At 35.6% G+C, this 27419-nt stretch overlaps 1 protein-coding gene across 1 annotated transcript; it reads right to left on the bottom strand.

The window, feature by feature from the left end:
* Nucleotides 1-862: 862 nt before the first annotated feature.
* Nucleotides 863-27111, bottom strand: LOC149959776 (uncharacterized). The gene is made up of 17 exons (XM_090166536.1): nucleotides 26973-27111; nucleotides 16160-16228; nucleotides 14158-14303; nucleotides 11862-11931; nucleotides 11625-11803; nucleotides 11126-11205; nucleotides 10268-10347; nucleotides 9872-10103; nucleotides 8044-8097; nucleotides 7907-7970; nucleotides 6200-6238; nucleotides 2687-2889; nucleotides 2353-2377; nucleotides 2239-2281; nucleotides 1608-1708; nucleotides 1334-1540; nucleotides 863-1197 (listed from the first exon to the last, which is right to left on the bottom strand). The coding sequence occupies exons 1-17, from the start codon at nucleotides 27023-27025 to the stop codon at nucleotides 1103-1105; spliced, it is 1740 nt and encodes a 579-aa protein (XP_090022662.1). The 5' UTR covers nucleotides 27026-27111; the 3' UTR covers nucleotides 863-1102.
* Between the last annotated feature and the right edge of the window lie 308 nt (nucleotides 27112-27419).

The following is a 27419-nucleotide window of genomic DNA, read 5'->3' as shown; positions in this document are numbered from 1 at the left end:
AAAAATGGTAAAATCAGTTATAAATTAAAATAATAAAATGTAAAACGAAATAACATTTTACAATAACATCAAATACATTTTGAAAACTGTAGATTTATAAAAAGTTTCTTGTGAAATAAATGAATGCACCGTATTGAAATGCTACTAGTGTAATAAGTTTGGTTGTTAGTGATTAACAACGAACAATAAAATACCAGTAAAAGTAATTGAACAAATTGAATGCGTAAAAACGTGTTACTGAATGCGCAAAGCGACGAAAAGAATAACATTTAAAGAATCACGGTGGCAGTGTTTAGATTGAAAAGTATGTACAAGAAATAAGCAAATTGCAATAGCCTTCTCTTTACTTCCCTTACACAAATCGAACTTAACATAAAAATAAGTCAAATAAATAAATGAAAAAATTAATTATCCATTTATGTAAAATAAAAAATAAACTGCAGAGTTTTACAGTTGCATAATAAATTCATTGTATGAAATAATTGGATGCAAGTTTTAAACAAAATTTCCTTCGAAATTGGGTGCTTATTTTGAAGTAGAGTAAAAAGTTTGCGTGAAGAACAATGGGCAGTAAAAATAACATAAAAACTACTTAAAAAACCACGCATAAAAAGTGTTACTGAGAATGGAAAGCGCTGAGAAGAATAAAACTTTGCAAACGATTATCTAAATCTCAATGTATCACTTCGGTACACAAATGCAATTTCAGATAAACTAACACTACAATAAACTGAAGTAATGTAAAATTTAATTAAATTGGCATCAATGTGAGAATAAGTTATTAACTGCAGGTATTTACAGTTGTAAATAAAAAAAAAATTATCTGAAATAAATGGATGAACAGTTTTAAACAAAACGAGCTTCGCAATAGCGTACTAAACGTAGTTTAACACGTTTGGGTTTTGTAAGAATAGAACTTAGTGACAAAAGTTTAAAAAGGGGGAAAATAAGAAACAAAGAAAGGCAGCCACAGGTGTTGGATTCAAGATCAAACGGATCCACTCCGTGCACAGCACTATCATCGCGACATAAACAGAATTAACTCGAACGAAATAATTTCCAACGAGCCTGAGGATAAGTACTGAGATGGCGTTTTTACTTTTTAGGTGATTTCAAGTACGCGCTCACCATGCTTGATGACGATTTCACCGAAACACTCTTCTTGGGTTACTTGTACTTGTTTGCCTTTGTGCATCACTGCAAAGTAAACGAGACTAAATGAGTACCGTGAAGTATTTGACCTTGGGCGAGTTCGCCTCGAGTCTGAATTAGATTTCTCGGAGATTACTGGAAAACACGGAAAATTAGACTTTCCCACAAAATATGCACTTACCAATCAGGTCGAAAAAGGTCTTGGCGGCTTTGGCACGTGTAGTGCTGGTCGGCGGACATAACTGTTGGAAAGTTGTCGATCGAAACCTCGACGATCGAAAGACACTGCCAACCTGTCTGCGTGTCGCGCTAGTGTCTTCCTCTCTTCGGAGGACTGGAGTGTTGCCATGTGCCGAGGACATGGGCGAAAAGCCAGTTGGTCTGCAAGCTAAATCAGGTAAAGGCTCGATATAATTAAGTTACTCTCTTTTACCAAATTAAACGAGATCGGTCACCTCCAACAGACGACGGTGTTCTATCAAGGTAGTCTGTTCTTACAGGGTCCAGTGTTCTATCAGGGTCAGGAGTTCTATCAGGGTCGGGTGGTCGCAATGAGCTGCAAACAAAAAGACAATTTAACATTCTACTTTGACGCGTATTTAAACTTGCCTTGGTTAAGTTAAAAAAAATAAGAACCATGTTCGTTCGACCAAACAAATAACTTATTGCGATTTTTCAATCCTTCCCCATATTTCCTATTAAAAAAAGTTTCAAATGTCATCGAGTGACGTTTAATGGTTTTATTTCAGGTAACAGGGTTATATCGCGTAGGAGGGTGGTGGAAAGCCCTTAACGTCACGCTCCCAACACTTACTATTACCTTTAATATCAACAAACTTTTATGGAAAGGGAATATCGAAGAATGGGGGAAAAGCGCTTTAATTTTAGTTTGGGAGTTCTGATTGGTGAGTCAGATTCGTGAGGGAGTTGCGTTTCCCAGTTCGGACATAAACTAAGAACTTCTCTGATGGCTTTATCTACGATAATTCAATAAGTTCAAGTGCAGCAAGGAGATCTAGTTCGAGCGAAATGACGCGGTTGGCCTTAATTGAGTTTAACGGTCTCTTAAGACTGAGTAAGAATTACCTGTCGAGCATTCGAATCGAAGTCCTAGGAGCAAATGAGCCTTCTGCAAAACAAAATACCCTATTAATTCTTCTATATCTTCGGGATTCAAAAGCAAGATTCTAAAAACATTACGTGTTAAATCTCCGGGTCTCGCAACCTGCAAATAAAACAAATATTTAAAAGTTTGTTGGAGAATCTAATGAAAGTTTTTGCGCGATAAACATTGATTTTTCATGATTTAATTATTATAATTACAAAATAAGGGTTACACGAAGATATATCATATAGGCTAGTGACAGTTCGACCCGATATATCAAGGGTCAGAGGTGAAATTGGTTAAGTAGTTGTTAAGATATAGCGTTGACAATGCCAACGTCCTTTAATTGGTTTTAGAACTAGTGGATCCAGGAAAAATATGACCGATTTCATAACGGTCAAATGTTAAAAAATAAAAAAATGTTTCTACCTCTGGTGTAATGTTGAGATTAGGAACTGGTGGGGAATATTGAGGCAGCACTTTGGGAGGTGACGGAAGCACTCTGGGAGGCGACGGAAGCATTCTGGGAGGCGACGGAAGCACTCTGGGAGGCGACGGAAGCATTCTGGGAGGCGACGGAAGCACTCTGGGAGGCGACAGCCAGGGAAACGATTCGTCAAAATCATCTGCATCTATAGATTACACGAAAATTATAAGTGGACTTTTATTTGTTTCCAAATTAAGAATGGGCTGACTTTAGATTGTTTTTGCGGCAATTAAAAACGGATAATTGCCTTTTGTCAAACTTAATTAAGAACTAAATTAATTTGAGAACAGCTTCAGCTGTTTTTGAAATTATTACGACTGACAACGCTAGTTGTAACTTGATTAAAAGCCAATCTTCAGATCCCAAAACTAACAATGATGTATTCTCCCTTTCTAATTACACTGTTAAAAAAATTCGTTCAGAAGACGTTCAACTTAGAACAGTCTGTTCAGAAATGAACGATAGCGTTTTAAAGGTATGTAACAGAGAACGGTGTGTTCAAGATATTTTATTTCGTTCAAATAAGAACGAATGCTCTTTCGCCCTCTGGAGGAAGGCTTGTAAACTACACAATAGAATAGATTCGTTCCTCTTAGAACAGTTTTTACACACAATACTATATGGATTTCTTTGTATTGGCTTCATGTACATACTAACATATAAGTGTGACACTATTTTGCGGAAAACTTCGTATGTCCAAAAGTCAAAAGTAACAAACCAGTTATAGGTAGGTTTTTCGTACATTATTATGTTGTTTTAAGTTAGTGTACTGCTTGATTAAACTATTACTCGTAGTAATTTATTTACAGGGTGAGTTAGAACATGTTGTAATGAAGTTTTTTTTTGTAGTTGTATGTACAGTGTGTTTGGAAATTTAAAGAAGATTCAATTTCATTGTTGGAGCGTAGCTCCTTCACTAGCGACTCAAATGGCGTTAGGTATGTAACGCTGTTTCGCAGAAACTACCCCATCTATTGAAAAGAAACTTCACACAAATAGCGATATAAATAACCTCCGTGTCCTAACGAAGTGGAAAACGAAAAAGGGTTGTGAAAGGTCCGAATTTATAGGACACGCACAGTTTTTTTTAAGTATATTTTTATTTGATTGGCAAGGTAGACGAAATTCGTTCGGAAATGTAATTGCCCAAGTTCTAGAATTAAAATTTACAGAAAATATTTCGTAATATACTGCAATTTGGTTTGATGTTTACAGCATAGAAATAAATGATAAAATCGTTTATTACCAGTTCTCGGCCTTTCAGCTGAGAATAGAAAGTAATATCTTTTACGCTATGAAAGGTTTAATTTATATTACGCATATCACTTTTGTGGTAGATGTCTTAAGCTTGATAAGATGGTTTTAGTTGAGGTTGGAACTAAATTCAAATATTCTAGTTATTAGCCTGGTTTTCCTTTTCGGTGGGCAATGGGTTAGGTGAGGTTAACTTTTAATAATTTATCATGATGAACCGCCGGCCGGAGACATGAGCTTTGATTTTGAAAGCAATAACTTTATGTACTTTTTGTATTTGATAACGATAAAGCATTCCAAGTCAAACGAGAAAATGATCCACGGCGAACGACAAAGCGTTCCGCCGCGAACGACAAAACGTTCTAATTTGAACATCTAAAATCAATATTCAACCATCAACCATCGTTCTTTATCGAACAAATATTTTTTGTTCATATTAGAACAAAATGGTGTTCTGTTACAAGGACAACCTTCTGAACGGCGATTTGTTCAAATTATAACAATTTTTTTTAACAGTGTAGTTTCTCAAGAAGCAATAGGGTACGAATAAGGGTTTTGACTAACTAAAGCAGTTAATTGTCGGGTTGGAAAATGGCAGTATTTACAGTAGACGATGACGCGTACAAAAACGTTCTTTCATTTTCAAAAGACCGTGAAATTATAGGAAAATAGATAAGAATAAAGGAAATTATAGGAAGTATGGCACGTCATCTCGGTCAAAATTAAAAAGAAAAAAACGGAGTTTTTCGTTGAAAAAAAAAATCGGATATTTTTCCAAAAAAAAAATATTTTAAAATATAATTTTTGTTGAAAAAAAAATAATTTTGAAAGAAAAAAAAATAATTTTGAAAAAAAAATTTGAAAAAATCATTGAAAGAAAAAAAATAATTTTGAAAGAAAAAAAATATTTTAGCTATAAATGAAAAAGTGCATATACCACACTAGAGAGCTGCAGAGCAGTGAAAATAGCAAATCGTTTCCGCTCCGTTTTGTTTTCTGGTATGGTACATATGTCCGTTTCCGCTCCGCTTTGTTTATCGTCCATAATAACCGTACGTTTCCACTCCGTTTTCTTTGTCGCCTATTATTTCCGACCGTTTCCGCTCCGTTTTTTTCTCACCTATTACTTCCGTCCGTTTCCGCTCCCTTTCATTTACCGTATATTATTTTCGTCCGTTTTCAGCAGTTTGTATTTTGTACTATACTGCGCACCAATCTACGTAACGTAATCGTAGAGAAAGAAGGTGCAAGTTGCATTTTCGTTTCCTACGAGCCCGTGAAAAAGGGGATTATGATCTTACTGTCTGAGAAAGTGGGAGACCCAATCAGCAGCTAAGAGAAATAACCCCTTCCCCTTTTTCTTTACCCCGTCACCATCCTAGCAGAGAGCATCCTAGCCTAGAAGCCACTAAAGACCGAAGCTTCTTTTAACCCCATTTTCGGAATTTCGCTCGTACTCCAATTCCGTTCCGTGACGACGATTTTTTGAAATTTGTATCCGATTCTGTTCCGTTGCTTTAATATTTGGAGTTTTATCTCCGATTCCGTTCCAGCGCCGCGGAACGGAACGGAGTCCACGGAAACGGAATAATTTCCTGTCCGTTGCAGCTCTCTATACCACACATAGATGGTTCTACTTTACGCTTGCAGGGACTACTAATACTGTCATGGGATTATAATATACGGTAAAAATAATTGGCGATAAAGTAAACGGAACGGAAACGGACATATGTACCATACCAGAAAACAAAACGGAGCGGAAACGATTTGCTATTTTCACTGCTCTGCAGCTCTCTAGTGTGGTATATGCACTTTTTCATTTATAGCTAAAATATTTTTTTTCTTTCAAAATTATTTTTTTTCTTTCAAAATTATTTTTTTTTCTTTCAAAATTATTTTTTTTCTTTCAATTTTTTTTTTCAAAATTATTTTTTTTCTTTCATTTTTTTTTTTCAAAATTATTTTTTTTCAACAAAAATTATATTTTAAAATATTTTTTTTTTGGAAAAATATCCGAATTTTTTTTTCAACGAAAAACTCCGTTTTTTTTTTCTTTTTAATTTTGACCGGGATGGCGTGCCATAAGGAAGGCTTTAAAAATGTAGGAAAATATAGGAAATATAGGAAGTCTGGTCACCCTGCAATTAATCAATTAACTTTCTTAAACTTATCAAAGGGCAGTGATTGCAATTACAACGTACCTCTCCAAGGAATTCGTCGGTAGTTGATGCGAATTAACGCTGTGAAAATAAATATAAAAAGATTAGACAAACTTTGCTTAAAATAAATAATATATTTACATTTCTGTATTTAAGCAGAACCAGGTAAAAATTAAAAATATCGTGCTGGGTAACAGAGCACGAGTTTCATTCGAACTCTTTCATAGCGGATAACGACGATCGTTAGCCTAAGTAATTTCGTGACTAGAGACTTGTGATGCCAATTACCGGTTGCCGGGTTAAATTGCGTAGCAGGGTGGTGGTCAGCCTTCATGCCACGCGAGCCAACAGATCCCTACCCTCACTAATACTGTTAACATTAGCAAGTTTTTGTGGTAAGGTGAAACTGAAGAGCTCACTACATCTCCTCAAATTGAACTTCTTCGCTGACCAATAGAAAAAAATTCTGAAATCTTTCTGATTAAGGACTAAGCTGACCAGGGTTCGAATTTATAAAACCCACCCAAAAAAAACCCACGGGTTATTTTGGGTTGGACCCACCTTAAAAAACCCACAATAAAGCCCACTTAAAAAAACCCACCTTAAACAGTTTCAAAAATGACGAAAAAAGTTTAAATTTATTGTTTAATAATTAAACTATATTAAACTATATTAAATAATTTAAAAAATTAAACTTTAATTCTTTAAATTCTATAATAATACAAAAATATTGCTTTTTTATAAAACGTATTTACACAAAATACATTACCAGTGTTTTGGTAAACACTAATCTAACAGTAGCAAGTTAACAGTGTTAACTAAACAGTAAGTTTTAAACTTCTGCAACTTTCAATAAATATTTAGCAGAACATGGAGCAGACGATACTTTACGTCTACGAAAGATAAGAATAAGAGCGATAAATAAGTAGTGCTAAATTGAAAATAAAAAATAAAAATGAAGTAAATCATCGATTTAGGGTATCATTTTAGGTAAAAAACCCTAAAAAACCCAAATAAACCCAATAAAACCCAAAAAAAACCCAATAAAACCCAAAAAAGCCCAATGGGCTGGGTGTTTTTAAAAAAACCCGGGTTTTTTTAAACCCTGAAGCTGACGTAGTCTTAGTTAGGATTTATTACATAACTTATGGTATTGGAACATTTATCTGATGTATAAGAATATTGCATGCCTTAGACTAAAATAAAGATTATTTTTTGAAGGTCAAGGTCAACATTTTCAAGGTCAAGTTCACATCGTTTGACGTAGTTATTTTTAATTATAAGGTTTTAGCAAGAGACATAGAAGAAAAAGAGTCTGCCTCGATAGCCCTCCCCTAGCTTCTACCATAGGTTTCCTGAAAACTTCCAACAACTCCGACCTCCCTCTTACCCCCTATACTTGCGAGCCAATCATATTGTTTAAATTAAAATTGTTTTTTTTTTAAGTAGTAGCCGCGACACTAGCGACCCTAGTAGGAATTCCGGCGAATTCAGGAATAACGCATTTTTAAAGTGCTACGCCCGTCAAATGTAATCATGCGCAAGGGGGAAAGAACATGACGGAGAAGTTGGAAATTTTCATGGCACACGAAGCCGCGTCGAGGCAGACTTTGTTTTCTATGTATCTTGGTTTTAGTTTATTTACGAGATGAGCATTTTTAAGGTCAAGATGTACATCTACCAAAGATCAGCCAATTTGGCACACCTGGCTTAGAATAATAGAAAAAACCCGGAAAAAAAGGCACGTACGATTTGGTGTCTTCATGGTCAGCAATTGCAATGGTCCAAGCTGCGGGTGAGGGTTGTTGACTTCCTGCAACATACATTGATGATGAAACTCAACAGAAATATTATTTAATTTTAAATTTATTTAAATTTTATCTTACCATCACTCTGCTGGTCTGAGTATGCGTCTCAATGTTGCGACGAATATTTACCCGCTGAAAGTTAATAAGAATGGTCTATTTCAGGGAGGAACAATATTTAATAGTTTACTTCTAAAAGAGTGAACAATCATTGCAGCGCCTCTCGGGGATGTTCTGGTATTCAAATGGGTACAATAAACAGTGTGAATGATCTCGAGATATCCTATTTTCCGAGGTCGTTTTAATTGACAGTACAGAGGTTAAACAAAGCGTTCTAGAAGTTTGAACAACAACGTCGGGAATACCTAGACGTTCGATCGATTAGAAACATTCTTTAAAATCGGTTAAGCGCGCTATCAGTTCGCCAGCTAACGCAATCTAGTACCTTTTGCAATCGAAGTTTAACAAATTGCGCACTTGTCGCTAATCCAGGGTACAAGAAGAATTCAAAACGTCTTTTGAACAATACTAAAACAGGAGTTATGTAAGGGAATGTGTTTTGTCGAAATACAATTATTTGTTTCTTCGTGTGCCCGGGTGTACCGCAAATGTCTCTTTACAATAATCCTAGTTATTTAGACAAATGGCCAAATTCGACCTAATTTTACCAGGCTTTGACATATTCTAACAAGTATTTAGGTTTTTTATGTATGCTGCTAGTTAAATAATGATCGAGTTGTGATAACTCTGTATCGATTTTTTGAGTTTGATATTTTTATTTAAACACTAAAAATATTACGACGTGCCACGTAATGCGATCAAAATATGGCGTCACTTGAAATTGTTAAATTTTCGACACCAAAGTACAAACGGGAAAATTAAAACGTCTAAATGTTAACGTGACTTTGCTTAACCTCTCTAGTACTGAATTAAAAACGACGGCAAGCGGCTCATTCTTTTCGTTGTCACCCTAAATGCCACGAGACATTATTTTATTTAGACGAATGGCGGTTCAGTTAACAAGTGACTCGCGACAGCGCTGATTTTGGGAATCTAACTTCTAGACGTACGCGTTTGTACATTTTCGTACCATAGCTAAACTGCCATAATAATAATAACATAAGTAACATAATGAAACTTATGATAATATGAATAATAATAATAATAATAATCAGCTAGGCTAATATTCAAGGCACCACCCTAGCCCAAGTCATATACGAACTTTTAATGCCTTTAAATCAGGTGGCCGGGTTATACTGCATATGATGGTGATGGCAAGCCCTTCACGCTAGGCCCGCCAACAGCTCGATAATAGTTAGTGAACAACAAGAGGTTTTTATGGAATGGGGAAACCGGAAAACTCAGCAGAGATAACTTGTAAATTCAAATTATCTATTCCTCCCTACGTACTGCCATGAATGCAATTTTCCCCACCATGAATATCGAACTGCATCAGGTATATTGTCCTGAGACGCTAGGATGGGAGGGGCTTCGTCATTATGATCGAACAAGCTTTATTTGACACGCAACGTTTTGAAACACTTCCAAGGCTTAATTCGAATTTTATTTCGATTGAACAAAAATAGGAAAAAATATCAACAAAAAATTGCATTATTTACGATTATCAACTGATTTATAGTCGTGTAGGTCTTTTCGAAGAATTACTAGTAATTTTTTTTCCCAAAAATGATTCTGTGGATCGAGTCAATGAGAAACAATTGTCACCTAATTGGTTCAAGTAAAATGCCATCCTGGCCCCAGAAGGTAGAAAGGATTGTGATATAGTTCGATATTCATGTTTGAAATGATTACATTCTTCATAATACACGAAAGTATCTGAAATCGGAAAGAAGGCCGGCGGATCTATTTCTAATGGTAATTGGTAACAAGCCCTGGCACAGAAACGTACTCGTGGTGATATTCGTCGTCGGCGTCTTGGTGGAGTCGGTCCATCATCCGTGCTTAGAGGTTGACCCGGGGATCTTGCACGTGGGCGCCGGCGCTCGCCACTTCCCACGACCGGAGGTGTGCGTGCCGGGGATCTGACGGCTTGTCCTGGTCCCGGTCCTGCAAGGGTGACGCCGAGGGATGGCTCACCAGAGGGTGGACTCTGTGAAGCGGGAGATGACCTTCGTCGGCGTCTGAGAATAATTGTAGTTCTGATTAAATTTAGGAATCGGGAATCGAGATCAAAGTGCTTCATTAGCTATTTCTGTATTTAAAATATTGTTCGAGAAATGGGACATGGGATAATTGTACGCCTCGTGGAAAGCCAACACTTGAATCGCCAGAATGTGTCACTTACGGAGTTCTAAAGACAACTGGGCTTCGGAGGTTTTCCAGGAATTTATTCGCTTGCTCTTCCGTCATCACGTCACCCGGAATCTAAATGAAACACGCAAATATTAGCTCACTGTTTAATCACGGAAATGTATTTATTTCAGCTTAGATAGAAATGGAAATTGAGAGAAGGGATTTCAATCGCTTCGGAAAACGTCAGTTTTATAGAACCAATGTGATCTCCCCCTTTGATTAATAAGATTTTTCCACGAGTTGTTCTGTTTCCGCTTTCCATAAAAACTTGTTGAGGTTAACGTTATACTTAGTTAGTGTGGCATGAAGCTCTTGCCACCACGCACCTCCTACTCATTGCAAGCCGTCCTTCTTATATAAAAGTAATAAAAGTCGCTAGATAAATTGGGATAAAGGTGGTGCCTTAGCAATTAGCCTAGCTGATTATTATTATCCCTAAAAAAAATTTAATACATTCTTGATAATTACAATGGAAAAGCTATATTACAACAGCTTTATAATCTAAGGTTGTGGATGTGTCACAGCTAAAATTAGTGTTCCAGAACATTATGGAAAGGGAAACTAAGGCACTGGGTGGAAAACTCTGTCAACAGTTGTAGGGAGAGAGCCAGCAAACTCAAAGCGGAATGGGTGCTTTTAGATTTTCATCAAGTGCCACTAAGCTACTGCCCTCTAGCGTTTCCACCAGAGGGCAGTAGCTTTCCGCGTTTGTTCATTATGTTATTGATATCTCGGCGGGGGCACGGAATAATTTTAGCACCCCTGGTGACACGGACTACCCTTTTTAATTTATGAAACAGATTAACTGTTTTTCCAAAGTGCAGTTTTATACGGATTCAAATATTCCTACCAGTTCTTGTTCCTCCGCAGCCTGAATCGGAATGCCAGTTTCTGGTATTGTGATTTCGGTCGTATGTGGAGGCCTCGTGTCTGTAATTGGAGAAAAATCTCAAATTTGCCCCGAGTTTAATCAAGAATGTGATGTGTTCGAGTGAACGTAGAATATATCGACTCAGCTCCAGCTTCCCGGAAGATAGTCTCCGCCTACAAGGGGAACGAGTAGACGAAGAATAGCGCGGGGGCGTGTTTTCTCTCCGGGGAATCATGGGGCAATAGGGTGCTGTCTACATAATCACCGTTCACCCGAATACATACTGGGTTTTCGTATTATTTAGAAAACAATATCCTTATTCTCTTCGATGGAAACCTTACCACGTGTTTTATTTATTACTAATCCGTATGATTAATTGATTATATAGTAAGCCCTACCCGAAAATAAGTTTACATCGAACGTCTTTGAGATGATCTCCAAAGTGTAAATATCGATGAGCGCAACTTGCATAACTCACCGACACCACCTGGCGGTGACTGGGAGGGTTCTAAATTCTCAGGAGGCAGTTGGACGTCGTCCCGGGTCGTATTTCTGTCCGCTTGGTCATTGTGGCCGTTGACCGAACCATTGCCGTTGTCACCGTTGCCATTAATTTGGGCCACAGGAGGCCTGACGCGTCGTCTTCTTTGACCTTGTCTGCAATAACAAACGATATTTGCGATTGAAATTTCCGAAATCTAGAAATGAAGCTTACATGGGCAAATTAATTTTGTCTCTGGAAGGTTTTGGCTTGAACGTGTCATTCAACATCGATAACAAATCTCCTGAAATAAAACTTAATTAAATAATTTAATAAACTAATTCATATCTGTCCATGAACATCAGCCTGTCGCGGGGCTGGACTTCTCGCCCTGCCTCACAGCATTGTCACTATTGCGGAGCGGAAATTAAACTACGTTAACGGGAAGAGCGGCTCTCCAATTGGCCCTACAGAAGCCAATGACAAACGCCGATGATGCCATAGCTAGATCGTTTCCTCATTGGCTATTATCGGGCCAATTGGAGAGCGCTATTTAGAGCGTCATAAAAATCGATACACTGAGTCTTGCCTCATCAACAGCCACATCGCATTATGGCGGCCATTTACTTTCTAAATTCCTGGGTGTTTATTAATATAGCATGTCAAGGACCAGAACGTATTTAACTATCTGAGAACGTACGCGTCTATCTTCCAAGCTCGCTATATCACAATCAAGGATGAAAAAAGGGTAACAAAACTCCCTCGGGTCTAGGGTTCAAAAATGTTCGGCTTGACACCGAGGCCGCGGCCATGGCTCGGTCCGATTCTGGGCAGTAAAATGATCGAACAAGGGTCTGAAAAGCCAAGGATCGCCTCAATCTTCAGCATAATCTACTAGTTAAGCTGCCATCTCAAACGAAAATACTGCATTTGACTAACTGCCTAGCGCCATCTAAAACTAGAATTGGTCTCACGAATGATTTCCTTTACATGTATATTTGGCGAAAATGTGTATTTAGTTCATGTAAATTAAATTAAAGATGAACATTTTAAAACGTTCTCTCGACAGATGGCGTTGCTGGTTCAGTTTCAATGTCCGACTCATAACGTTTTCAGCAATGAATTTGTTTAGACTAAGTACATGGTTGCCACAGTTTTTCACATTGAAATTCCCTGACTTTTCCAGGTTTGCCTTGACTCACTTTGTGAAAAAATTTATAATTTTTTAACCTATATTTTAAAACGGTTTCCCATTTGCAACCGAAATGAAATTCCCTTATATTTTTCTGATATTTCAACTAATTTTATAAAATTCCACATTTAGACCCATATTTAAATTCTTTGGTTTTAGTCCATATTTAAATTCCCTGGCTTTTAGCACCATATTTAAAATCCCTGGCGTTTAGAGCCATATATAAATTCCCTGAATTTTATAACCACATTTAAAATCCCTGACTTTTAGACCCAAATTTAAATCCCCTGACTTTAAGATCCATATTTAAATTCCCTGAATTTTAGACCCATATTTAAATTCCCTGAATATTAGATCAATATTTAAATTCCCTGAATTTTAGACCCATATTTAAATTCCCTGAATTTTAGACCCATATTTAAATTCCCTGAATATTAGATCAATATTTAAATACCCTGAATTTTAGACCCATATTTAAATTCCCTGACTTATCTAGGCAGTAGTGGCGCTAAGGGTGGGATGAAGTGGGCTTTAGCCCCCCTGCATTTCTGAGAGGGGCCACATATTTATATTAAAAGGGCCACATATTCATAATTAAGAGGCCACATATTTTAATTTATTAATTTTCATTATCTCTAGAAATTTGTTTTATTGCCAAAAAAGGTTTTTCTGGAAGAAAATCTTTCAAAATCAATTTGTTTACTCAAAAAGGTAGTAGACCATGAACAGATAGATTCGGGAGGAAGGTAGCGGAAATTGAGAGAAAGTTGAAAAGAAAGGGGCTTATGGGAATTTAGGGAAATATCCCAGGCATGCACGTGTGACGTGTCCCCTCCAGGTCGGATACAAGGTCAGTAGGGGGTCCAGAAAACGCCGCAACAATAAATCGACGGTGCTCTTCTCGCTTCCTGGAAAATTTTGGGTTTTTTCGATTCCACCACTTTTGCGAAATATAGTCGATCCAAGGATCAAGCTAAGGGCCACAAAATTCTTAGGGGCCACAAAATAATTAGCCCACCTGTGAAAAAACCTTAGCGCCGCTACTGTATCTAGGAATTCCAGGTTATGTGAAAACTCTGAGGAAGATAACTCGTTCCCCATGATATCCAGGGTATTTATTGGTTAAAAAAATTTCAAAAATAAGCCATGAGTGTCGCTATTTTGATGTTACCGAAATAACTTCAATTCACAAAACAGAAATCGAACCCGGAACCGAAGGAAACCGGACATGTCTGGCTCTTTTTACAAATGTTTGAATGTTATCTGAAAATCCTGCCCTAAAAGACAATATGTTTAACGAAAGCGCGGATGTACTCAACAAACCATGTCAAAACTTACTTTGGAGAAAGTCGCACTTCTTGGCGTAGACGTAGATGACCCCGTACATCATGTGAGAGCTAAGTCTCAAAGCAAACTTGACCGGCATCGTACTGCCCGCCAAAGCCACCACTTCTTCACCGTTCACGATTGAGAGCACCTTCGCACTGTTGCGTCCAGAAATATAAAATAAAAACAATGCCAATAAGATACGTAACTAGAAAAAAATGTCAGACGGGCTACCGTGGCGCCACCGAGCCACGGTAACATAGCTCTGGTGAGGTTGTAAGGGTCGGGTATGGTTTCGATAATTGTTAAAAGCCTCTTTGGTATATATACTTCGGTATTTGGGGTTTTTCCGAGTACGAAACCGTTCTCCCCTTATTTTCGCAAACATCCTTTGTAACAAAGGATGGCGCATTTCGTTCCTCCTGTGGCGAGACAGGTTGACGCGAAACCAAGGTTTCAATGGGGATTCGACGGTGGAGTAAAACAGAGGAGTCCGAGCGATGGACCGAGACTTTTAAGCTATAAATAATACTTCCTCACAAATCGTTGAAAACAATGTATGGAAGGAGTTGCCCTTTGGGGGTGAAACGGGTGAAGATAATAATGGCGCCGTCCTACAAGTAAACCAGTGCTGTTTATCTCCCCATGGTAGGGCTATATTACCCATTGCCGTTGCAAATTGGCAAGGCGTTGACCATATAAGATTCGAATGTGATTCGAACACGCAGCCTTCTGATCTGGAGTCAGGCGCGCTACCGTTGCGCCACCGAGCCACGGTAGGGAAGTTCTGGTCAGGTTCGACAAAATATATTGTGAATTACTCGAAGGAAAAACCAAACTGACTCGCACCCGATTCGAACACCCAACCTTCTGATCTGGAGTCAGACGCGCTACCGTTGCGCCACCGAGCCACGGTAAGGAAGTTCTGGTCAGGTTCGACAAAATATATTGTGAATTACTCGAAGGAAAAACCAAACTGACTCGGACCCGATTCGAACACGCAGCCTTCTGATCTGGAGTCAGACGCGCTACCGTTGCGCCACCGAGCCACGGTAAGGAAGTTCTGGTCAGGTTGGACAAAATATATTGTGAATTACTCGAAGGAAAAACCAAACCGACTCGGACGTGATTCGAACACGCAGCCTTCTGCTCTGGAGTCAGACGCGCTACCGTTGCGCCACCGAGACACGGTAAACAAGCTTTTTTCAGGTTCGACCAAATATATTGTGAATTACTCGAAGGAAAAACCAAACTGACTCGGACGTGATTCGAACACGCAGCCTTCTGATCTGGAGTCACCGAGCCACGTTACCCCTGGGCTGGTAAGGTTCGTAAAAATATAAATTACTGAAATCTGGCGTCCTAATTGCTGTGGTACCCAAAATAGCGTAAAATTTTAATAAAATGCAAATATTAATCTTTCATAGCTACAATTTCATCCATCACAACACTGCTACGAGCAATAACGTACCCCAAAAGATCGTTACGCTACCTATTTAGGGTTGCCTCAAAATTTTGAGATTCAAATCCCCTGCCCATTTAAAGAGATTTTTCTTGACTTATTATTGCAGAAATTTGATTTTATATTTTACTTTTATCAGAAGTTAAGTTAAATGGACTTATATTTCAGCAAAAAGGCTATTGCAATGTTGAAAAAATTGCCAATGTTTGAAGGAAAAAATACCCATAGAATTTGTCATAGATCTAGAGTAAAATTACCTCAAAAAAGAGTTAAAATTTAATTGAATTCCCTGACTTTTTAGGCCCATTATTAAATACCCTGACTTTTCCCCGATTTCCTTGGAGTGTGGTAACCCTGAACTATTTTTGGGAAACGTCTTCACCTCATTCAAAATGAGTGTGTAAGTCCACAGCTTTGTTTCGATCGTATTCGTTATTGTGAATAATCGACTAAGACTATAATTGGTGCCAAAAGTATATTTCAAAACGAATGGGAAATCTAATCAGAGGCTAAAAACTTATTTCGGGGACCAAGTGACCAAAGAGGACTCACCTTCCTTCGACAACGTTAGCCTGCAGAATCTCTTGCTTCTTCATGAACTTCGGATCGTGGGCGGCCAACCTACGTTAAGACCCAAAATTAAATTACAAAATTAGTTTTTAAGCAGGGTGGGCACTTTTTAATTTTTTTAATAAAAATCAAATCAATCTTTCTTTTTTTTATTTAAATCGGATATTTTTTACTTAATTGAATTTATTCATTTTTATCCAATTAGGGTCTCTTTTCCTGTATATTTTACGGATATTTTCCTTTAATTAGTACTCTTGAATTAAATTAAATATTAATTGAATTTAATTCTTATTTAATATTTTAGTTTTCTCAGATTTTTATGTATTTTAATTTTTTAAGAAACTGTTTTTGTAATTTTAATTCCTACATTAAAAAATACCTGGTATGATTTAAATCAATGATTTTTCCAAAAAATAAGTTGGATTAAATCTTGATTAATATAAACCACAAGTTATGTCAATGGAGAAACTAAAAATTAAATTAAATTGACATAGCAATCTTAGAAAGAACAAAAACGCTCATTCATCCCGTTGAGAAGCTGAAGCTTTGACCGCGCTTTTTGTTTGCCGGATGACGAAAGTATCGGCATCTCTGTCGCGCCGTCGAAGTTCATTTTCCTGAATGATATGGCCTTCTTAATATATAATGTAAGCATCCACATAAATAGTCACTGAAAAGCGTTATTGATTCTTCAGAGCCATTTTAGTCCGGCGAGCGCCATCTAGTGGCGGTGCCAGACTTACGTTCTGAGTAAAAACGGGTGAGCTCTTCTCATTACCTGAAACCATTGACAGAGGTAAAACGCGACTCTCGGCTATATATGGGTACACCTCAGGTGATTTTGAAAAGTAGTCACGTGATTTTCGGCTTTTGGCATGCAACTTGCATTCCTTTCGGCCCGAGGGACGAAACCCACATTGCTTTCGTCTTAGTTCCGAGGTGTACGTGTAATAATAATAATAATTCTTATAAAAATATTTGGAAAAATTATAATATTAATTAATATTTATTAATAATTATTTTTAATTAATATTTATTAATAATTATTTTTAATTAATATTTATTAATAATTATTTTTAATTAATATTTATTAATAATTATTTTTAATTAATATTTATTAATAATTATTTTTAATTAATATTTATTAATAATTATTTTTAATTAATATTTATTAATAATTATTTTTAATTAATATTTATTAATAATTATTTTTAATTAATATTTATTAATAATTATTTTTAATTAATATTTATTAATAATTATTTTTAATTAATATTTATTAATAATTATTTTTAATTAATATTTATTAATAATTATTTTTAATTAATATTTATTAATAATTATTTTTAATTAATATTTATTAATAATTATTTTTAATTAATATTTATTTATAATTATTTTTAATTAATATTTATTAATAATTATTTTTAATTAATATTTATTTTTAATTAATATTTATTAATAATTATTTTAAGAGTTTATTTTCATAATTACTTTTACAGTTTATATTCATAATTATTTTTACAGAGTTTATATTCATAATTATTTTAGTTTATATTCATAATTATTTTAGTTTATATTCATAATTATTTTTAGTTTATATTCATAATTATTTTTACAGAGTTTATATTCATAATTATTTTTACAGAGTTTATATTCACAATTATTGTTACAGAGTTTATATTCATAATTATTTTTACAGAGTTTATATTCATAATTATTTTTACAGAGTTCATATTAAAATCAATACCAGTATATGTCGGCACAACCAACTACTCCGGTTGAAACATCTACTTCGGTTAAAACAAATAATCCGTTAAAATCAATAACGCTGGTGAATACGCTAGCTCCATTAAAGATATTAAGGTACTTTCAAGTTTTTAAAAATGCATAAATGAACAAAATAACAATCTCAACCCCCCACAGGAAATACACTACCGAAAAAGCAAAGTAAATGAAATTCTTTCTTCAGATGAAGAAATGGGTGATTTCCTTGCTTTGGTACCAGACGAAATAGTGACGCCAAAGAAAAAAAAATTCGATAGCAAAGAATGTAAGAGTTTCTTCAGTTTCGGAGACTCCTGTTGAAGTTAAGAATGTTTAAGCTCCTAGTGTTGATGATAATCGTGAACTAGTTACTAGTCAAAGTGAAGGCTACAGCAACTAGGGAGAATCCTGCTCTAGTCAAGAATGTAGAAGTTCCTAAAGTAGATAATGTAGAAGTTCCTAAAGTTGATAATGTAAAAGTTCCTAAGTTGATATTGTAGACCTATAGAAGTTTCTAACAAAAAAGACTTTTGTTTGAACATTTTTGCGTATACATCACAGATTTCCTCGTTACTTTTCCATAAATCCTTTAAAATTGGTAATGTAAAAGTTTCTTAGTTGATAATGTAGAACGACGGAAGTTTCTCAAGTTGGGGGATATATATTTTTTTAACCAAAAGGACTTGTTTAAATATTTTGTGTATATTTCCATCTAGTAGTTTTCAATATCACTTCTGAATTTTGAAAAAAATAGCAGACAGTTATATCTCAATTTTTACAACGGTCTTTTTTGGGAGCGACAATACGTTTTATGATGGTTTTTTAGCATTAGATTATATGGAATATGAAAAAACTCTGTGTATGTAAATCGTGTAAAAGTGATTCAAGATTCAGCAGTAAACAGCATATTAGTGCAGTTTTTTTATTATACCATTCCCTTAACCCTAAATCATCATCATCATCTACAAAATAAAATCAATATTACAAAAGAGAAATTTTGAAATTGATATTATTAAGCCTTACCAGAAACAGTGGCGTAGCGAGGGGGGGGCGGAGGGGCGGACCGCCCTGGCGCCACCATTAGGAGGGCGGCAAAATTGCCCCTTTTTACAAGGATGATTTTGGCGCGTTCATCCCTTCTACTTCGCCTCTCTTCCTATCCTCCTTGGTTATAGTTTCATTTTTGATTATTGTTGTTAGTACATACTAGTTCCAAAATTTATTATTTTTAATACAGACTGATTAAAAATTTAATTTTTAAGTTAGATTGTTGTTGATGTTAGTATATATTAGCTAACAGTGTTGCTTCATGTGAACGTAGCTTCTCAAAGCTAAAATTAATAAAAAATTACTTGAGGTCTACCATGAGCTCCATAAGATTGAGTAATTTTTCGAACTTTAGTCGAATCTCGACAGGTAAAAAAAAACACAAAATAACAGTATATAAGGCCGTTGCCGTCAATATAGAAGATTTAGTCTTTCTTAGTTCTTGGCTGTCAGACGAACTACTACAGGACGGGGGTCCTGGTGTCGGTCAAAAGTTATGAGGTAACTTTGCGGTTTTAATTAGTATGTTTGGTCTTCGGTCAAGAAAAGAGATAAATTGTGTTTCGCGTTTGGAACGTGAGTGAATGGACTTCACTGTATGAACAGTGCGTGTTTAAGACTGAAAGTGTTAAAGTAATTGTGAACTAACTCAAGTCAGCTGTAAGATAAAATTTATTGTTATTATTTTTTTAATTGGAATAACCTAATTATACCCTTGAAATTATCAATTCAACCTGTGAGGGTAATTAAGTAGATTGGAAGTAATTAGTAGCGAACAGCTCTCAGCTGTTAATTAAGACACGAGTTTATAGTTAGGTAGTTTGAATTTAGTTAAAATTACTCAGTATAATTTATGATATTTACTTAAGTGTAAGTGTGTTTTGGTTTATTTTTCAATCACGATGAACTAAGACATATCTAGTCTTAGACACTTGAGTATTAGTTCTGTACAATTATGAAGAAGGGATATATATTGTTGGGTTATTGATGAAAGTTAAATCTAGAACGTTCCATAGACTGTTCTGAATAAAAATAAACATTTATAATTTTGCATAATTCTGGTTGCCATTTTATTTTCTAATCACTCGCCCACAACATTACAGTTCTGGCAATCCCGAATCAAATAAATTTTCGATTTAACAGCGACTGGAAATCATTCTCGTAAATTTATCGCGCGGCCTTAGGGAATATTCTTTTAACAAAATTTCGATAATCTATCGTTTAATTAAATCGGCCCGATTCCGTAAAAATTATAAACCAAAAAAGCGAACGGTCGTTATAATACCCTCTGTAGATATTTATTTCATTAAAATTTGCTTCGTATTATATTTAACTGATAAACTTGTTCTGTAAAAAGGGTTTAATTCAATTGTGCATTGTTATAGTACGTCTAACTCACTGTTGTAACTACTTAACTTATGATATTATGAATAAATTAAAATTGGTCGTTTCGTCTCAATTATTTTAATTATAATTAAAATTTTATACCGGGCGGGATAGAACTGGGATAACATTTTTAACAAACCACTCAAATTTGCGGAGATATCTTTACGTGTTATCTCGAGAAATTAATACCACTAGGGACAATTTTTCCGAGGAGAGGTATATTTTGGCTTGCCAACTTGTTAGTTTTGTTTTGAACTTGGTTTACGTTTTAGACTCAATTTTAGTTTTACTTTGCTATTCTAGAAAATTCCATAACAAAAGAGAACACGCGAGTAATGTAGCCAATAGGCGCTAGAATACACAGCTTCTGCCTTTCGCTAAGAAGTTTCAATACAAACGGTATGGATAACGGACGTGCAAGCTACTCTTTATATGGTCTTTCGCGCTGCGGCCTACAGAGAGGTGCTAGAAATAAGGACTATTTCGGAAATTTCACTACGCTCTCCTGGGATGGCCTTGAACTTCAACAAATTAGAAAAAGACCCGCGGTTATTCGACCAGTTTGCAAACTATTTGAAAATTCCAAATACTTTTTCCCTATCTTTTCGAATATTCGACTATTTGATAAAAAAATTCGATTATTCGCGAACTTTTCCAAGCGCTATTCGATTCGACGAATCGAATATTCGATTTGGTATTCGATCGAATTATTTGGTCTGACCAAATATTTTGCACACCCCTAGAAAACACACGTGCTATCGAACTTCGCGCCAAATCGGTGTGCAGAGACATCTCACTTGCTAAAATAACAGGAAGTCGCTCTGTTTATTTTGCGAGTGGTGTTGGGCAGACCAGGGCAGTCGCTAGCCGCCGAAAAGCTCGCAAAAACAATGGCAAATTGTGTTTCGCAAAGAGCTTGGGAAATAAATTGAGAAGTAAACGCTTTTTACCTACTTTAATAAGATAAATAATACAACACGGTAGGTCAGAATCTTTTAAATTATTAAAATTTGAGTTTCTAGCTCATTATCGCTTTCCGAAAAATGTTTTTGTCAAATTATTGTCAGAGCCAAGGCCCAACCACAATCATGATTTACGAAACATAAACCAGCCACTCTTAGCAATTTTACAATTAAGAATAAATTATAATAGGGAATCTTATACATTACTACTTTGGGGATTTTTTAACAATAGGTTCTTTTGTTTATTTGGTTTTTTTTTGGTTTGTTATTTGTCAAGGATTACAGTAATGCAAAAAGTTTTAACCGCAAGTTATTATTTAAAAAGATATGATCAATGTAAAATTGCAACTTGCTAGCAATTTTTACAACTGAAAATACGACATATTTCGAGATTTAAGTACGTGTTGGATGAGGTAGGACTGATGACGAGGACGATTCTATAAATTCCTAGATTTTAATACTTTTTGGATAAAGTAGGACTGATGACGAAAAAGAAAAAGGCTGAAATGAAACACAGTACTAACTTTTAAGGGTTGGGAATTTTTCCCGTATTTCAACGCATTTTAGCCTTTTTTAACCATACTATGTCATATTATATGTCTTCTGTGTGATGTTGACGTATACAACGTCGAATGTATTCTAAGTATTGGTGCCTGACGGCGCCGCGCACTCACTTCGCTCGAGCGCTGGGGGCGCGCGGCGCCTCCCCAACCCCATACTAAAAAAAAGCTATGGGCCATCTATAACGCAACCTAGAAGACAGCACCAAGCCTGACGCATCAAGTATCGTCAACCCGATATTAATCCAACTAACCTATTAATATAAATAACCTAACCTATTATCCCTGCCAAAACCCCTAAAATGCATTGAAATACGGCGAAAATACCTGAAATAAAAAAGTAAGTTAGTATGTTTTGCATTTCCACATTTTCTTTTTCGTCATCAGCCCCACGTTATCCACAACGCATTAAAATCTAGGAATTTAAAGAATCGTCCTGCAAAAGGCCAATGTTTAAAAATTCATATCTTTGTTAATAATCATTTCCGCCAAAAAAAAATTAAAATTAAAATAATCCCCCTCTGTCCAAAAAATATATATAAAAAATCGGGTGGGGGTAGCTATTCTACACTTAACCCAAAATTGCTGGCAAGTAACAATTTTATATTTATCATATCTTTCTAAATAATAAATGGCGGTTAAAACTTTTCGCATTACTGTAATCCGAGGGGCTGATCACTCCGCGTAATCGGTGTACAGAGCCGTACCTTTGACTGTACTAATGGGATTACGCATAATCTTTGAAGTCCCTGCCTTTGGCAGTGGTAATCTAAGCGTAATCCGGTGTACAAATTTTCTAAGAGTGGTTAGCCCCTCGCTGTAATCCTTGACAAATAATAAACAAAACCAAAAAAGCCGTAGTAGAAAACACATTTTTGGTAGCACACGTTTTAAAAATTAGTAATATCTTGTCGTTTAATCTAATTCGTCATCAGTCCTACCTTATCCAACACGTACAAACATCTCGAAATATGTCGAATTTTCCGAGGTAAAAATTGCTGACAAGTAACAATTTTAAAATTATCATATCTTTCTAAATAATAAATTGCGGTTACAACTTTTTGCATTATTGTAATCCTTGACAAATAATACATAAAAAAAAATAAACAAAACCCAAAAAAAAACAAAAGTACCTATTGTTAAAAATAGCCCTACTTTGGGTGTATTCTAAGCCTTGGTTTATTTATAGATCCTTATTTGCTGGTAGTGTATGCAGTGGGTTTTAACTAATGAGTCAGTAATGACTTGGTGAATTTGTTCAGTGTATCAAAGATCTTTAACTATCAACCAGCGTTTATACCAATTCATCTACCGAGAAGAAACCTTTCCTCAGGTAGACTAGGAGTAGCGATAAATGATGTATTGGAATTTCAAGTTTATTTGGCATGCATCAAGAGCTTACCGAGCCAATTTGATCGGACACTTGCCATTATTTTGTACAGGATTTTGTAGAGATTTTGGCGATTTTATCATTACATTTTGAAGTGCTTTTGGGATTTCAATGTTAATTCACCATAGAGAGTTAAAAGATTTTGCGATTTGAGACAAAGTACGGGATTTTGTTAAATGTCCGACCCCTCGGTATTACCTTAAAAGCGTTTGTCAGTTAATTCTACACGCTTATATCATTTGTTACAATTTATACCTGGACTAGGCTATGTAAATGCCAGGTAATTAAGTAGAATAACAACTTATATCTAAAAGCAGGACCATTTTTACGTGTGATCAATATAGGATATTTCACTAGAAATTGCTTTAGACAATTACCAATTTTTGTACACTCGTGAAATTGCTGTTTTTTTATTTATTGATTTATGTTATAACTAGATTTATTTTAATTGCTATCAGCTAAGTTTTTAAATAAATATTTTCCTAAAAACCAAATGATACGGCTCATTTTCTAAAAGAATTCTTTTCGGAAAATGTTGGCTTATAATAGAGTGCTAGCAGCTTGAAACCCTGCGACGTCACCAATGTCAAATGTCTATTGAGAAAAAACGTGAGTTTTCATGACAACCATTACGGAAGCTACGGCTGTGACGTCTCTAACTTTTAAAAAAGCATCAACTGCTAGCACTCTATAGTAATGAATCTTATTTTCATTCGTTATTTTATTGGTGTACCAACCATATTATAAAAATAAATTTTTAAAATAACAAAACCATTAAACTGTGTAATAAATTCAACCAATTTAATAAATAATAGGAGTAAGAAAATTATATAATAAGAAGAAACTAATTTTCATGCACTATTTTATTGCTTTAAAAAAGATTTTGGATAACCTCTCATTATTCAGAAACTGATTTGTTTTCCCTTCGTGTCTATATTATATAAATATATTTTAATAAAATAACGGATTTAACTATAAAAATTCTCAAAAATAATAATAAAATTAGAGTAAGAAAATTATTAATTAGAAGAGCCAGGATTTCATCGTCACAATGTAAGCCAACAATAACCACGTGATAGCTTTTTGCGTCAAAAATCGAGCTCTCCTATTGGTCGGTGACTTTGGTATAAAAATAACAGCGTCGCCGATTAACAGGAATCGCTAAAACGTCTCTGCACCGGGCCCCAAGTTTTTTAGTGGACATTCTAATTTATTTAAAAATTTCCATAATTAGTTAATATTTTACCTAGTTTTGGGTAAATATGGGTTTTTTTGGGCGTTTTTAAACAGATACAACCTTTTTTAGAACAATTGGTTGGTTTTTGTGCAATATTCGTGAGTCAACATAAATGAGACGTATGGTATAATCGCATAATATAGACCTAATTAATTTATTGTCACGAAAATTGGAAAGATTAATTTTTTCAACATGATAGTAACGAAACCGAGCTTAAACTATCTATAATTTTAAAACCTTTTAAACTACCTATATTCTTAGATACCCAAAAATTAAAATTGGAAAGATTAATTTTCAAAAGCATTCTTGGAGCCAATCAAATATAGATTGCATCAAATTAGTTGAAAGATTTAGGAAGTAAACTACCTGGCTAAAACTATATGCTTAAAGGGGAACGGTCAAGCTTTAACCAGTTAGATAGTCCTATAGCCCGCTAAAAACAAAAATTTATGGCGAAAGCTGCATCAAAAAATATTAAATGGTTAATTTTTAATAAAATAAAGAAATTTCGGGAAATTGAAAAGCGCGCGTCCGCCGCGACACCTGGGGAGAAATCGGTGAGACAGAAAAAGAACGTAAAAGCGCGCGCTACGCGAAAGATTTGTTTTGCACGCTCGGCGCGTTCCAGTTATACGAGACCTAAGCCTAAATTGCGCGATTTTAAAAGTAAGGATAGTTTTTAAATCGATCACTAAGGTGCTGCTGGCGCTGGCGATACACCTTAAGATGGCGGCGAAAATTCAAACCAAAATTCTTGGCGTTATTTTGCGTTTCAACTTTTTAGGCCAAAAACTTTTTTCCAAGACAAAATAAGGTACGTGTAACAGTTGTAAGTATATTGAACGTCTTGTTGATCTTTTGCTATGCAAATAAGGCGATATTTGGAAAAGCTTGGCCGACTATTTCTTTAGAATTATATATTAAAAAATCGGATACCATTCAGTTAAGCTGCTATTCAACTCGTATTTCCAGGTAAATACATTTTAAAGAAACAAAATTATGAAATGTAAGTCTTTTTTTTTGGTGCAGCTAGCGTGAAATATGTCCCTTAGATATTGATGAGTTACGTCCAAATAAATATGTTTTTGTTTATCGCGAGTCCTACCTTATTGAAAAGTTTTGGGCGTGAAAACAATTTTGGCGAATAGACTGCGGGCTTTTCTATCTAAATGAAAATCCGCGGAACCCCAGCGGTAGGTTGGATTTCAAAGGGGTCAATATTATTCTCCATTTATTTTTTTAATAAAAATATGGATACTTAAGGGCTAGCAAAGAACAGAATAAAATTTACCTACACTAAAAATGCAGGAACTTCTAGTTAAATATCAGAAAATATACACGCAAGAGTGATTAACACGATATACCGCGCCCAACCTCGCGGTATACAATTTGAGAACCATTTTTGTGAGCAACCGATGACTTTGGAGATTTCGAATGCGAGTGACAATAAGTCGTATGTCCAAGTTGAATTCACATTAGATTATTTCTGGGCAATGCCAATATACAACTGTATTGTCTCCATACTGCCAATGCCAAGTTTTCTTGCCAAGAATTCGGTGGACAAAGGCATCCCGGTAAGTATATACTTGATGAACAGATTTCCCATAAGGGTTGGTTTTCACTAGCGCAAAACCGTCGTGACGGCGGGCGTGAACACAAAAATTTTCTATTATGCCTTAGTGTAAACCAGCCTTTAGGCTGATCAAGGAGGATAGGAAGGGAGGCGAAGTAGGAGGGATGAACGCGCCAGCATCCTTGTAAGAAGTTTAGCGCGCGCTCGGCGGGAAAATTTCGGACAAATGGCGGCAAGATTGCAGCCGCTACGCTACGTGGTGCCGTCATTTTTCTGAAATTTTTCCGCCGAGTTCGCGCTAAACTTCTTACAAGGATGCTGGCGCGTTCATCCCTCCTACTTCGCCTCCCTTCCTATCCTCCTTGGGCTGATGAAGGGAATTATGAGGCCAAAACTATTCGCTCGCTTTGGAGTAATTTTTTAGGAAATAGCGAGCAACTTCAAAATACAGTTTGGCTGTTATAGTATGGAAGAAGTTGGTAGTTTGGGGTAAAAGGTGTTCTCTTTTCGTCCCAAAGCGAGCGAATAGTTTTGGCCTATGGTGAAGCAGACGATATTTTTACAGGCTTGCCATACAGTTTTCGTCCTAATTTATTTATTTTGTCACGAAAATGTAGGGCAACCCTGTAAATAATAACGGTTTTGACTAAAATTGTTCAAAATATGGTTTTAAAACGCACGTTAGAAGCAGGCGACGATTACCTTAAAATATGTGGGGGGTAGAGTTATAAAAACCTACCTATTTACATACTAGATTACTACAAATGTGCAATAACGTAGTCGAATTATACTAGTTCATTGTGCCCCAATCGTCACGCTAAAGACTGTGTAAGCTTAGGCCTAAATGTTGTCAAACTACGAAATTTACATTACCAAAAAATTCCGAGATGAGCACGGTTTCTCACGATGAAATCAGGGTAAAACATTGTGGTTTCCTCTGAATATTTTCTTAATTAAGTTTATTTTAAGGGTTAAAACTGGAAATTTTCAGTAGCAAAATTCTGGAAAGAAAACTTCTATGACCATTCTTTACGAAGTTACGCGCCTATTATCCAGCTATTCGCTGTTAGTTGGGGCTAAGAGTCACAGTTCACCAAGGAGTATGCACGTAAAAGTTATGGACTAAAAATATGCTTATTGCGCCGTAATTCTCCAGCAAAAGTGACACGGATTTTATATGGCAGTAATGTTGATGGTATTTGGTAGCCAAAGACCTTAATTTTTATAATCTTGAGCGATTTGAAATATGCGGATTTAAAATTTCCTTTGAACACTGCTTTTCTACTGGATTTCTTTTATAAAGTTTTACTAAAAATATCA

Source organism: Leiobunum rupestre, chromosome 2 (assembly GCF_980474605.1).
Source record: "Leiobunum rupestre chromosome 2, qqLeiRupe1.1.hap1, whole genome shotgun sequence".
Classification (NCBI taxonomy): Eukaryota; Metazoa; Arthropoda; class Arachnida; order Opiliones; family Sclerosomatidae; genus Leiobunum; species Leiobunum rupestre.
Note: the sequence above shows the minus strand (reverse complement) of the source record. Positions and strands in the feature narration are given on the sequence as shown.

Bases quoted from the DNA above. Each gene is read 5' to 3' on its own strand.
- LOC149959776 (XM_090166536.1), bottom strand. From the start codon at position 27,025: ATGTTTTACCCTGATTTCATCGTGAGAAACCGTGCTCATCTCGGAATT. The intron at 16,229-26,972 runs GTAATGTAAATT...GTCTTAACGTAG, and splicing joins GCTCATCTCGGAATTTTTTG to GTTGGCCGCCCACGATCCGA. The intron at 1,709-2,238 runs GTAATTCTTACT...TTTTGTTTGCAG, and splicing joins TCGATTCGAATGCTCGACAG to CTCATTGCGACCACCCGACC.